Genomic DNA, 15,066 nt, shown 5'->3' on the forward strand with positions numbered 1-15,066 from the left:
GAAGTCCGTACCTTGCGGACTGCAAATGATCACTTTGCCCGACGGTTGGAAGAGTTCGAAGGCCGTGCAAGGCGCAATAACGTGCACGTTATTGGGGTCCCGGAAAATTCGGAGGAACAGTCGGTGGACTTGTTTGTGGAGGACCTGGTGGTGAACCATCTGGCGCCCAAAGGCCTTAGTAAGTTCTTTACTGTTGAGCGGGCCCACAGAGTCCCTGGCGGGAGGCAAAAGGTGGGGGCCCCTCCGAGGCCGATTGTCGCCAGGATCTTTAACTTCAGGGACCGGGATGCCATTCTGCAAGCATCACGGTGTCCGGCCCGACGCTATTCCAGAACACCACTGTAAGTTTCTATCCGGACTTTACCCAGATGGTGCAGAAGCAACGACAAGGCTTCCTGGCGGTCAAGAGAAGGCTACGAGAGATGGGACTGAAATACGCCATGCTCTTCCCGGCCAGGTTGTGTGTGGTGTTCGAAGAGCGGACTTTCTTTTTTGAATCACCGGACATGGTCGGAGATTGGCTGGACACATTGCCCCAAGGACGGACTAGCGTGGAACGCTCCGGTGGAGCAGACGGTGGCGGTGATGAACAATGAGCCAGGACTTAAGTACTAGATCTCCGGTTCCCCCGGGAGGGTGACAGTCCGGGGGGTAGCGGGGGCAGTATGGGAGCTTTTTCCTCCTCTGGGGTTCTTTTTGTAGATTAGTCTTTGTATGGGGCGACAGGCACACTGCAAGTTGGGGGGCATTTTAGAGCTTACGCAGGGGTGCAGGGTGGGGGGTGGATTGGGGTTGTTGTTGGGGTTGTTGTTGTTTTTGGTTATGCAAGGCGTAAGGATGCAAGCTTCTGTGATTCGAGTGCGGTTCCACGCGGGGGGTGGTGGTCTCCTTACATGTTGGGATGGGGGGTAGGGGCTTAAAAATACTCAGTTGGAATGTAAATGGCTTGGGGGATCGTATTAAGCGTGGGATTGTCCTGCAATTTCTGAAGCGATGTACCCCTGATATTGTCTTATTGCAAGAGACGCACTTGATTGGTAACACGTGCTATGCACTCAACAGGAAAGGCTACAAATTTGTCGCACACTCCGGGTTTTCCTCGGGGTCTAGAGGGGCTGGAATACTTGTCAGGTCCTCTCTGCCATTCGAGGTCGACTCCACTACTGTTGATGATAGGGGACGCTTTGCGGCTGTAGCGGGGAGGTGGGAGGGCAGGACGCTGGTCCTGGTGTCGGTTTATGTCCCTCCTGCACTGCAACCTTCCACACTTGCGGACTTAGAGAGGACTTTGTTGGATCTCCCAGAGGGAATGTTGGCGGTGGGTGGCGACTTCAATGCGGTTGGCTCCGGATTGCTTGACAGACACCCGCCAAGGAGCTCGGGGGGGGCTCAGAAGTGGCTTCCGGACTTTGTAGATACCCTTGGTCTGGTTGATTGTTGGAGACTGCTGCATCCCACACAGCGGCAATACACTTTCCACTCCGGGGCGCATGGCAGTCTCTCCAGAATTGATTATGTGCTTACCCTAGCTGCACACGCCTCCTTTGTCTCTGAGGCCAGGCACATGGCACGGGGTATTTCTGACCATTTGCCGGTGTGGATCTGTCTGGATGTTGGTAGAGGAGTGGGGGGTAGGGTGGCCCCAATTAACCCGTGGTATTTCAGGGACCCTACGACTCGTAGTGCGGTGCTGAAGGCGGTCGATCGTTATTTCCAGGAAAATCTCGGCTCGTAATGTCGGCGGTGTCTTTGTGGGAAGCGTTCAAAACAGTGCTTAGGGGAGAGGCCCTCTCCTTGATAGCAGCGGCCAAGCGTCGGCGAGACGCGGAGGTCGCCCAGATTGAGGCGGAGATCGCGGATCTGGAGCTGGCATTGGAGGGGGAGGTCACGGCCCTTAAGCAGTCGGAGTACAAGGCCCTTGTGACGGACGCGGCCAAAGCCTTGAGTAGGGAACAGCGGGGCCGTCTGTACGACGTCGGGGACAAGGCCGGGAAATTAATCGCGTGGCTGGATAAAAAGGAGCGGGTCAATCGTGTTGTGCCAGACCTCGTGACGGAGGATGGCGTCGTTGTCGCGGAGCCGGATGGCATAGTCCAGTGCTTTGCGGATTACTTCCACACGGTCTATACCTCCGTGTCGGACAGGCCAGTGGGGGATTCGTGTGAACTCCTGCGTGATCTTGCTTTGCCTTGCCTTTCCGACATAGACAGGGACGATCTTGATGGCGATATCACAGTCGACGAAATTGCGGGGGCTATCCGTTCATTGCGTCCGGGCAAGGCCTCGGGCCCGAATGGCCTGCCAATTGAGTTCTACAAACTCCGGCCGGATAAGATCGCTCCGCATTTGCGAGCTATGTTTGTGGATGCTCGGGAGACGGGATGCCTCCCACTCGACCAGCGCCTGGCAACAATCGTGGTCATACATAAAGATGGTAAGCCCAGGAACAGGTGCAGCTCATATAAGCCGATCTCGCTCCTTAATGCCGAGCCGAAGATCCTCGCTAAAATCCTCGCTAACCGTTTGGTCAGGGTGATCGGTGATCTGATCCACCCTGACCAATCCGGTTTCATCCCGCATCGTAACACCGCGTTGAACCTTAGGCGCATTCACGGAGTGATCGCAAGGGTGGGGACGATGCGGGAGCCGGCCATTGTGGCAGCGCTCGCCGCAACGATGGCTTTCGATACGGTAGAGTGGGCATACCTGTGGGCTGCGCTTGCGAAATTCGGCTTCGGACCCGGATTTGTGGGCTGGGTGAGACTATTATATGAAGGACCTCTCGCTAAAGTCGCGGTCAACGGTAGGGCGTCCCGTCCCTTCGGGCTGGGGAGGGGTACCAGGCAGGGCTGTCCTCTGTCGCCGCTGTTGTTTGCTCTTGCTCTCGAGCCGCTGGCGGCCTGGATACGATGGCACCCAGATGTGAGGGGGATTCGCTGGTCACCTGACCACGAGGACCGCATCTCCCTTTATGCCGATGATATCCTGCTCTATCTCACTTCACCCCGGAAGTCCCTCATAGTTGTCTGCGACATTTTGACTTCCTTCGGGAGGAATTCGGGACTAACCATTAACTGGGGGAAGTCATATCTGTATGCCCTGTGTGGAGACGTCCCGGTTCCCCCGCGGAATTGCCCGATCCAGATCGCCCGGGAGGGTTTCATGTATCTTGGGATTTATATCTCTACCGACCCAACGGTACGGTACGAGAGGAACCTGGTCCCTCCGTTGGCGCACCTGCGGCGGGAGGTAGCGGGCTGGCGGCGGCTGCCGCTTTCCCTCCTTGGCTGTGCTGTGCTATTCAAAATTATGTCTCTTCCCCGTTTTCTCTATGCCCTGCAGAACACCCAGGAGCTGGTTGCGCCCAGCTACTTTCGGGAGGTTGACAGTCTCCAGCGATCGCTGCTGTGGGACGGCCGTCCGCGTATAGCGATAGCAAAACTAACTCTTCCTTGGTACGATGGGGGTATCGCGCTTCCCGACATCAGAAGATACTATTGGGCCTCCCAACTGAGTGCGATCAATCATGGAGTCTACGGCCCGGCGCTTAGCCCTGGCTTTGCTATGGACCGGTGGTTGCTGCGTGGGGGTGGCTACTATAGAGCACTTTACTCGAGGCCCCCGGCTGGGTCCCTCACGGGGCCGACCGGGGTGGCGGTGAACGTGTGGAAGACAGTCACGAACTTGTTGGGCTGGAAAGATAGGCTCACCCTCGCCACTCCGTTGTATGACTCCGATATGCTGGGGAAACTTTGGCACTCTAAGGGATTCGAGAAATGGGATCTGATTGGCATCTCCAGGGTGGGGGACCTGCTGGCCAAGGGGCGGATTAAGTCGTTTGACGAGCTACGGACGGAATATGCGCTGGAGGGCACGGAATATTTCCGGTATGCGCAGGTGCGCCATGCGCTGCGGTCGGTCCTCATTGAGGGGGAAAAGGTGCCTGAGTCCTCTCCCTTGGAGGACCGGATCCTGGACGGCCATATGCCGGAGAGCACAATCTCCCTAATCTACAAAAAGCTTGTGAACGTCCGGACCGACCTCCTCCTGGGGGTGCGGGATCAGTGGACTAGGGACGGCCTTGAGCTGGACGATGAGGATTGGCAATACGCCGTCTCCTCTCCTAAGGAGGTCGCGATCCCCGCCAGACTACGGCTGGTCCAGCTTAAGATACTGCACAGAGTTTATGTCACTGGGCCCCGGCTGGTCCGTATGGGTTTTTCCGAGGATGGGCTATGTAAGAGGGGCTGCGGGATGGTGGGCACCTTTCTACATATCATATGGGAGTGTGGTGTGATTGCAGACTTTTGGAAGCGGATTCACGTTGTGATGCAGGAGGTCACGGGTATTGTACTGCACCCAGAGGCGCGGCGCTGTCTTTTGAATGTGTGGGGTCCTACAGATTATGACGCAGCGCAGACTCAATGGGCGACCCTAGGCAATATGGTGGCTAAGCGAGATATAGCACGACTGTGGGGCTCTCATAGCCCGCCCACCCTGGATGCATGGAAGGACAACATGGACTGGAGCATGTTTCGGGAGAAAACGGTGTATAGTGCACGGGGGAGGCCTAAGAAATGGCATAAGGTATGGGGAAGTTGGAACCAATATAGGGGGGGCATATGTCTGCCTCCTGCCATTGAACCACCAGAGGAGCAATTTTCCCCCTAGCCTCACTTCCGACTTGGGTCTTTCTGATGCACCTCCGTTAGAATGTTAGCGCCGCTGCTTCTCCCTCATCCTCCCGATCGGTGGCTTTGATTTGATGTTGGAAATGGGGCCGCGCCCCGTTGGGAACTGGCACGAACTTGTGGTGTATACTGCCTTGCTTGTTGTGTTTATTGTAGGTAGTTTTCAAAAATGAAACCTTTGTCTTTATCCTGCATTAGAGCTATGGAGGACTTCATGTGTCGACTGATTAGCTGCCGAACCTCCGGGATGTCGGCTGAATAGCTGTGTATCTGACTTATACGAAGAAAGGTTTTAAAAAAAAAAAAATATATATATTTTCATTAATAAATTTAGACAAACACTTAAAGGAAAACTTTTGTTTATAATTAATTTAAAGATATTTCATACTTTACAAATTACGCCAAAGTCGCGACCCCAGCACGACTTTTCAAAATGGCTACCGGAATGCGCGCAGCCATCGTGTAGGATGCGCGAAGGGTGCTCGACTACTGTATAATATTACAAAAAAAAAGAATGAATATAGTTTTCCTAACTAAAAATTATTCACAATTTTTTAAAAGATATATATGTATAGAAAATTAAAAAAAATAGGATTGAGGTACATTAGACTTAAAAATTTTCATTTAAAAAACCTTTGAAATTCACTGAAAAAAACCATAGGTTTCAGGCACGTTATAGTTAGAAATTAGCAATTAAAAACCATAGAAATTCACAAAAAAAACATAGGTTTCAGGCACGTTATAGTTAGAAATTAGCATATAAAAACCATAGAAATTCACTGATAAAACCATAGGTTTCAGGAACATTATAGTTAGTTGGACATTACACTCGTACAAAACCATAGAAATTCCGGTTTTATAGTCAGTTCAGCTAACTATAACTTGCACCCCCGCAATGCACTGCTGATGACGTCACATATTACATCATTCATGACATGGTCAGTGACATCACTGATGACATCACTGATGACATCTCAAATGACATCACTGATGACATCATCCACATGAAAATCTGATGCACCTCCTCACACCTGAATATAACCTTTGATACACCCACTCTAAAATACAAACTACCATTTTTGAAAAAATAGACACATCACTACCAGTTACTAAATATTAGGGGTGGGCGGAATTTGCGAAATTAACTTTCGCAAATTATCGCGAACATTTTTAAAATTATCGCAAACAAGCGGAAATATCGCGAAGATGTGGAAGTTTTTTTCCGGCATGTTCGCGAGATTTTCTGCATGGTTGCGGGTCGCCAACTTACCCAAGTGGTTGCTTGCGGGCACGGCCATCTTGTTTTGAGTTCTCTCGCGGTGCATGATCGCGTGAAGAAAGACGTGATCGCGCGACGCATGACATCACTGCGGGCGCGAACTGTGCGCAAATGGCTAAAAACAATACAACATCTCATGGAGAACGCGACCGGATCAAGAAAACTTGTCGGCGAATGCAGGGATTCAGGTAAGGCGATCGCGCGCGCGCGAGAATGTATTATTTTACAGCGCGAGCAAGAAACAAATTATCGCCAAGCTGCGGAAACTGGAATTTTTGACATTTTCGCGCTCTCCGCGGAACGCGAAAATGTCAAATTATCGCAATTTCCGCGAACGGAACGAAATTTTCGCCCAGGCCTACTAAATATGCGCTGACTGATTCCTAGGTCTACACACGCATCCACTCATTCACCCATACAGTCACTCATACATGCAGTCACTCATCAATACAACACTATCATATGCACTCATACACCTATACAGACACACACTGCCACATATCCAGAGTTACTCACACACCTAGTCAGTCATGCAAAGAATCAATCATACTTCCGTTTACTCACCTATACAGTTATACAGACACCACCTCACGTATTCATACAGATACTAACACATAATTACTGTCTTATAGAATCACTGATACAAATACACACTCATCCATGCAGCCACTCTCATAATTACTGACTCTCACATATAGTTATTTATATATACCATCACTCACATATACTGCCTTTTACATATGTACTTACTTGCACATGTACCACTGAGACATCCATTCACTCACCAACACACCCATACACACACTCACCCACCCATACAGCTGTTTCCACACGCACTCTTGAACCCATACACCCAGTGAATCAACCACTCACTCATCTATGCACAGAGTCACACACCTCCCACCCACCCACACACACACTCAGGCAGCCATACAAATACTCAGGCAAGCAATCAATAACTCATATAGACACTCCTGCAGCTACTCACCAACCCATGCAGCAGCTTACACAATAACAGACTGACTGATACAGACTTTCACACAGTTTAGTCACTAACCCATGCATTCAGAAAGACACATTTAATCACTCACTTATACAGTCAGTCATGTACCTACTAAATCCTCCATACAGACACTTATATACCTACTCATTCTTCAATACAGCTTGGCATATATAGAAAACAAATTTAAACTTTACGGAAACACACAGTCACTGGATGATGTCATCAGTGATGTCATCAATGATGTCATTTGAGATGTCATCAGTGATGTCACTGACCATGTCATGAATGTTGTAATATGTGACGTCATCAGCAGTGATTTGTGGGCGCACGAGTTATAGTTAGCTGAACTAACTATAACACTGGAATTTCTATGGTTTTGTACGATTGAAATGTCCAACTAACTATAACGTTCCTGAAACCTATGGTTTTTTCAGTGAATATTATATATATATAAATTTTAATCAGTAGGTAGTTTTTAAACATATTGTTAATTAAGGCATGGGGCACAGTGCAATAAAGCTAAATTGTTTCTCATTTGACATAGAACCACACTATTTTTCTTGCATTCAAATTTTCCTGACAATGGGCAGGCCGAAAACGTTTGGTGCTCTAGAATAAGGCTTATATTATACACTTGCTAAAATTGCCGTCTTACTTAAAAGAGCCACATTGACATAGAAAGTACCTCTCATTCTGAATTTGTGATTCAACAGTCGTGAAAGCTTTCACAGTCATAAAAATGAAATAACTGTAAATGCACCTGTATCTTTCACCTGCTGTACTCTGCGATGCATCAGTTCCACTCCATTTAGAAAATTTTTGAAATCATTAAAAACCCTCAAAACTGTGAACCACCAAACTCGTGATTTGGCAACACGATCTTAGTGGATCAATAGTTGTCAATCGACTTTTAAAAATATGCTTCATTGAAAATCAAACTCTTTTTTCATCATTTTCCTTCTTTTTACCCTGTCACTACTTGCAGAGAATCCATATCAATACGTTTGATAGACAAGATCCTCACTTGCATGCTACTTCTCTAACATGCACATTACAGCTATATATACAATATAATACTTGAATGCAGTACAGCTGGTTTATATGGCTTTGGTAAAATTATTTCTGAATATGAGCTGCACATTCTACTGTTCCACACCTACAAAATTACAAAAACAGTTTCAACACAAAATGCATAATTTTTAGATGGAAGTTTTGGACATGCCCTATTCGTCACTCTGCCCTATATGTTGCAATTAACCGGGCCACTCGTAGTGAGGTCATAAGTGCTGAAAGTAGGAGTGGGAGTGGTTCCATGCCAGATTTCCAATGGTGAATGAGCAATAAATATGACATTAAGGGCCTCATGTAGGTAAATAAATTTTACCGGTTCTTAAATACCGAGCCGTACCGAATCGGTAAATTAGAATCGGTAAGTTATATGTAGGTAAAAATTCGGTAACAGTTACCGATTCGGTAACATTCGGTAATCACGAATCGGAATTCACCGAATCGGTAAATACCGAGGTGGTATTTACCGATTCGGTAAATACCGAGGTGTTATTTACCGAATCGGTAAATACCGAGGTGGTATTTACCGAATCGGAAAATACCGAATCGGTATGTACGGATTCGGTAAATCAAATCACATGACTTGACGAAACAGCTAATCCAGTGCAACGACAGCCCACCCAACCAGGAAGTGCCCACACCCAGGCAGGTGTACATAATTAGCCGAAGTGGCCACACCCAGGCAGGTGTACATAATTAGCCGACCCTGGAGAAGCTTGGAGTGCAGAGGAGAGGCAGGGAGCCGTTGCATGTGCGAGCGGGTAAACGAACAGCATGTCCAGCCAGAGAACACAGAAAGACGGAGGGGAAAGGAGGAGGAAGCTGAAATTTAGCCCCAAGGAACTCCAGGTGCTGGTGGAGGAGGTGGTGAAGCAGCACCAGAAGCTGTTTGGAAGGCAATCCCTGCAAGTGCCTGAGGCTGAAAAGCGCAACATATGGCTGGCCATCCAGGCGCAGGTCAATGCAGTGGGAGTGACCCACAGGGACATTGAGGTCCTCAAAAAGCGCTGGTATGACCTCCGGATTGTAACCAAGAGGAAGATGGGCGACATCCAGAAGGAGGCCAGCCAGACCGGAGGTGGAACCAACAGGGCACCTGCCCTCACCGAACTGGAGGAGCTGGTGGCGGCCACAATCGAGCAAGAGAGCGTCGTGGGTCTTGGGGACGCCGACAGCTCTGCCAGAGCCGCAACACACCAGGGTAAGACGAAAGCACTGCAATGTAGCCCCCCCTACCCCTATCCCACATCCCCCATTGTGAAACGAGAATCACACTGCAGTCCACACGTGTCAGTGCAGACAGGCAATGCATTCCGGGAGATGTAGTCAGGGCAACACTAACCATGACGTAAATGTTACAGGGCAACAAGGCATGTCACGCACTCGAGGCACAAGGAGACAGGGGACATATTGGAATGTGAAATGATTTATTGTGACGCTTGCAATGCAGCCCTTCGGGGACACTGAGCCAATGTTGTATTTCTGTCCACAGATGTGACATCATGCAGGACAGGGCATGCTGCAGGAGAGACGGCACACCGGCCACATAAATCACCTCTAGCCAGCACCAGTTCAGACCAGGGAGCAGGCCCACTGGCAGCCGCACCACCAACACAGCCAGCCTCGCCGCACACAGAGCCAGCATCACCTCACCGAGAGCCAGCATCACCACCACCAGAGCCAGCATCGCCACTCATGTTCGAATCACCGGCCACATCTCCGCTTGCAGGTGTGAGAATGAGGAGGCGTCCAGCAGCCAGGCTACGAGCCTTAGACACCTCGTCAGACGACAGCATGGGCCCAGAAGACCGCACCGGGCCCCAGGAAGGGAGCCATGCCACTGTGCCCCACACCTCACAGGCAGCACAGACGGAAGCAAGAGGGCGCCGCAGGTCGCGTGTCCAGAGTCCACCAGCACCCACTGACGGCCATGGTGTCTTCTTGGGGCTCGAGGGCCAAATGTTGAAGCAACAGCGCCTGCAATCAAAGGCAGTCATGTCAGTCCAGAGGCACATGCGGGTGATGAAGACAACATTAGTCAACATGGACACCAACATTAGCGGCATGGCTGCGGGCATTCGGGACATGTCCCAGTCAATCCAGCAGTTGTGCAGCAAATTAGATGCTGACATCGAAGCACGGCGCCGGGAACGCCAGAGAAGGGACACTACCAGCAGGGCACTCAACCGTCTGGCAACTGCGACTTCTCTACTGTGCCGGCGCTCTGTGACGATGCAGGAGGGCCTAACACAGTGCTGCAGCGACCTGTCTCGGGGGATGGTGCAGGTGACAAGTGCACTAGGGGTGCTATTGACTAGTCAGGCGTCGACAACTGCTGCAGGGGATGCTGCGGAGAGCATCGACACCAGCAGCAGCATCACACCCCCCGTCCCAGAAGCACGCAGGAGCAGCAGGCGGCTTGGGGTTGGCTCCAGTGAGGATGCACAGGCCGTGCAATCCACCACTGCAGCGCGTATGCGCAAACATTGATGTAGCCCTGCTTAGCCACTTCCCATTGGGTGACGTAACCCTGGACATACTCCTTGTATAGATGGTATATTGCCAGATTGGCCTGTTCATGTGTTCATGGCGTGGTGCCACATTAAAACTACGTCAGGACTTCTCACAACTCGCTGTGTCCCCTTACTTACTCAGAAATAGTTGCATGTGATATCTGCCCGTCTCTCTCTCCCATCGATTGCAGTTGGCACTCTAGCTGCGTTGCCCTCTGGCTGGCCTGACTCATCCTCGTTGTCCTCAAAATATGTCAGTTCCACATCTGTACCTTTTTTCGTGGCAAGGTTGTGCAGCATTGCACAAGTGGCAATAATCTTGCAGCAGGTGATGGGTTTGTACTGGCGTGCGCCTCCGCTCTTGTGCAGGCAGCGGAACCTGCTCTTCAGTAGTCCAAACGTGCGCTCCACCACATTGCGTGTTGTTTTGTGTGCCACGTTGTATCGTCTCTCACTCTGGGTTGCTGGGTGTAGGTAGGGAGTGAGGATGAATGACCGGCATGCATATGCACTGTCGCCTGGATGAGTAAAAGGGAACCATCAGTTACATGCCTCTATGCACTATGATTTGCAGGTTTCAAGGGGCGTCACTGTTACTTACCTAGCAGGTATCCCTCTCCGAATTCTCCGGCACTCAGTCGTGTGTAGATCCCACTATTCTGGAAGATGTAAGAGTCGTGGGTGCTCCCAGGAAACTTTGCAACAATATCTGTGATGATGTTCCCTGCATCACAGATCACCTGCACATTGATGGAGTGGGTGGACTTCCTGTTCCTGTAGATGTGCTCTGTATCAGCTGGTGGACAGATTGGGATGTGTGTACCATCAATACAGCCGATGACATGGGGGAACTGTGCCATGTGATAAAAGTCTGTTTTTGTTTTCTGCAGTGCAGCCTGTGTGTTTGGGAAGCTTATGTAGTGGTGCATTCTCTGCATCATGGCATCCAGGAACTTCCTGAAGAAACGTGACAGGCAACTCTGGGATACCCCACCCACCGCAGCTATCACCACCTGATAACTGCCGGATGCCAGCAGATGTAGGCTGCAGAGCACCTGCACATGTGGGGGTATGGCGTGCGCCCTTCTTATTGGATGGTCCAGGAGTGGCTGTAGGTCCCTGATTAAGTCCATGATGGTTTCGGGGTCTAGCCTGTACCTCTCATGTATCTCTGCATCAGTCAGCTGGAATAGTGTGATGCGCTGTCTGTAGATTTGTTCCTCCCGTCGCCACACCCTCAGTCCTGCTGCCTGTAGACGTAGGCGCCTTGCAATGACGTACATAGCGGCCATGTTGTCCACGCTGTAGCATTTTGGGATTGCTCATATGCATTGTTGATGGTTACCACCTGCTTTCAATCCGTGTTAATTACCGACTCTAATTTACCGATTTTCTTGGATTTCTTAATTACCGAGTGCTCCTACATGTCATTTTCATTTTTACCACTTCATATTTACCACTTCATATTTACCGATTCGTTAATTATGTATTCGGTAACTCTGAATCGGTATTTTGGAATTCGGTAAATATGAATCGGTATTTACCGCCTCATATTTACCGAAAATTGGTTTTGGGACTCCTACATCTCACTTGTCTGAATACCGGTCGGTAACGGCATATTTACCGAAAATCGGCCGTTACCGACCGGTATTTGGCTACCTACATGAGGCCCTAGATTTTGTTTTTTTTGTCTCATTTGCTGCACATTCAAAATTAGAGGTCAAATATCAGGCTAGGTCTTCTGACAAATTGCTGTTTATTCTTTTAGCATGGAAATGTGTGCTTTCTTTTTCTGACTGCAAAGTGAGTATTTCATTAAAGTAAACAGTTGACTATTTTGCTGATGTGAAAGGAAAGGCTGCAGGATGTAATTTTCTAAAGCAATACAAAATTGAAATGCCTATAAATGAACCGTACAAATATCTCAAAATATATCATCAGTTAGTGAAGGACTAATGAAGTGCTTTTGCATTCTGTACTAGGACAGAAACAAAGATTTGAATAGAATACAAACACATCTAGGCACTTTACTTGGTGATGCACAAATGATAAATATCCACTGGAACCCGAACAGTATCGGTTGTGCTCTAGATCAGTAAGACTGGTCCACGATTTTATTGGAAAATGTGCTGTCTTTTAATGAGTGCAGTACCACACAGCACATTAGTAATATATTTGCGACAGTGTGTGCTAAAATGCATCACCAGCTACATACTACACCCTTACCACTCTTTCTCAGTGTGTTTCGCTTATTGGCTGCACATGTTCTTTGTTTGGTGCATGGATTTTTTCACAATCCCTTTGAGTTTAGTGTCAAAACATTGACAGCAGCACTCCCATTCTAAAGATATTCCAAGTCCATTTTGTACTTCCATATCCTGCTGCCTCTTTTGCCAGAACAGTTCAACTTTTATCTCCTCTGAAGTGGTTTAAAAATATTTGTTTTCAAATATATCACGTATTTAATATTCTATTTGCAGAAATCCCAATGGTGATGGACTAGCGGAGTGGCCAGTCTATAACGGTGAAGAGCAATACCTTGAGATAAGCTTACAACAGAAGATAGGAAAACAACTCCATCATCATAGAGTGATGTTCTGGAGCAAGACACTGCCAGAAAAAATGAATGCAGTTTCTGCTCAAAAGAAAGAGCACGCAGAGTTATAATTAATCAAATGGATAACAAGAAGCTTGAATTTGTGATTAAGTAATCAAATCAGTCCTGTTTTTTTTAAAACATGCATTTGACTTGCTGTTTATTTTGGCAGTATTTAAAATACTGTATGGTAAACTAGAACAATTTTGCATGCGGAAGGAAATCCATGTTCTTGGAAAAGTGTTAATTATGCTTTCAAAATGTTTACCGTTGGCGAAATATCAAATTGTATAATGCAAATCAGAGTGAAGACCACAGACTGACCCTGAAACCTCCCAAAGTTATGATCATCTCTACCATATTTACCCAAACATAATTTCTGTGAAAAAGCATATATGTCGCATCATGTGATGATGTATAAAGGTTGATGAATCTTTCAAACTGAAAAGATCAGATGTTTATAACCAAGACATCCTTATATGCATGTGTATGCACTTCATGTATTTTAGGTGCAACTGCAGACATAATTAGTTGCCAGCCAAAGTTAAGTTCATCAACCCCAAAAATGTACAGCAGGTAAATCTTTGAATCAGACATTATTTAGGTCAGTCATCTTCAACTATTGTTTGAAGAAAGTATCATTCATATTTTTGCGCAGCCCAAAGGAGGATTTCAGTCTCACTGTGTTTAGAACCTTATGGATGCTCCCATATGCTATGGTATACCAAGTGGAACAGTACTAAAGGAGAAAGTCCTCAAAATCCCAACCCACTGCATACCACAACTACCAACTGTGCCTTCCATAAAAAATGCATATCTGGAAAGAGACACGCTAACAAAAGAACATTCCCAACCCCTGAAACCTTTGCAGAGATTGTCATGCCCTTTAGGTTAGTCCCATCATGTAAATACTGTTTACATACATTGTGTCCCATCCACACGACATAACAGTCTTACACAGGTGTCCTTTTACCTAGTAGCTTACTTCTGTCTCGCCGACATCAGGCTCTTGGTACCATATCTTAATACCTGAATCTGACATACATAAACATGTCCCAAGGCACGGTAGATTTATTCTGTACAAGGGTCACCACTTTTTTTTCATTCATGGCCAACAGCCAGCTGTGCATGATCATGTTTGTTTCAAAAAGGATTAGCAGGGGATTAGTGAATATTTTCAAAACATATTGATTCTAGAAACCCCCCGGATTGACCACTTTAATATAAAAGACCCTCACTCCCCCTTAGACAGGCAGATGAGAATTCCTTCCAGAGTGGACCAAGATTCTGCAGGCTGATCCTTCAACAGGCAGAGACCTGACATCCCTTGTGGGGTGGCATCTTCAACGCACAGAAAGGGTCCTTCATTCAGAACCATCAGGTGAGGGGTTAGCACTTACCTGGGGAATTCTTGGCTCCATTAGGTTCCATTAGAACATATCCTAGCACTTACACATACATGATACACCTACACCTCTATGCAAGGCATAGTTAGGTAGGCTACACATTGTAGGAGTATGCCAATGCTATTGTTTTATGTGACATGCTTTTATTCATCTTATTAGCACTATGGTAGAAATGTATCTACTTTTTGCGATATTGGTACTAGGGATTGCATTTGTCTGCTCCTGTCTTTTGATTGTCGCAGCTAACATGTTTCATACTAGACTGATGCTTGACCAATAAATAATTATTGAAACATTTCCAATCATCATTCTATGTATCCTGAGAAAAGTAAGCACGAGTGACTGAGAGAAAGATACCGTAGTGTTTCCACGATACCTGAGTGTGAGAAGTTGGCCTGGCATATGCTGTCCTCTGGTTATAGGAGACACCTTGTACCAGTCCAATTCGACTCTTATGGTGATAGGTTAAAGACAACCTTTAAAGAAAGCTATCCTAGTGGTAGCTGTGGA

General features: G+C 47.8%; 1 protein-coding gene across 2 annotated transcripts in view; it reads left to right on the forward strand.

The window, feature by feature from the left end:
• Positions 1-14,853, forward strand: part of LOC146776042 (fatty acyl-CoA hydrolase precursor, medium chain-like) — a 762,376-nt gene extending 747,523 nt beyond the window's left edge. For both annotated transcript variants that reach the window (XM_085639201.1, XM_085639202.1), the window contains one exon: positions 13,035-14,853. In XM_085639201.1, coding sequence (XP_085495327.1) covers positions 13,035-13,221 — 187 coding nt within the window. In that variant the 3' untranslated portion in view covers positions 13,222-14,853. The remainder of the gene's footprint in view (positions 1-13,034) is intronic.
• The last annotated feature ends 213 nt before the right edge of the window (positions 14,854-15,066 follow it).

This window comes from Triturus cristatus, chromosome 12, assembly GCF_964204655.1.
Source record: "Triturus cristatus chromosome 12, aTriCri1.1, whole genome shotgun sequence".
Classification (NCBI taxonomy): domain Eukaryota; kingdom Metazoa; phylum Chordata; class Amphibia; order Caudata; family Salamandridae; genus Triturus; species Triturus cristatus.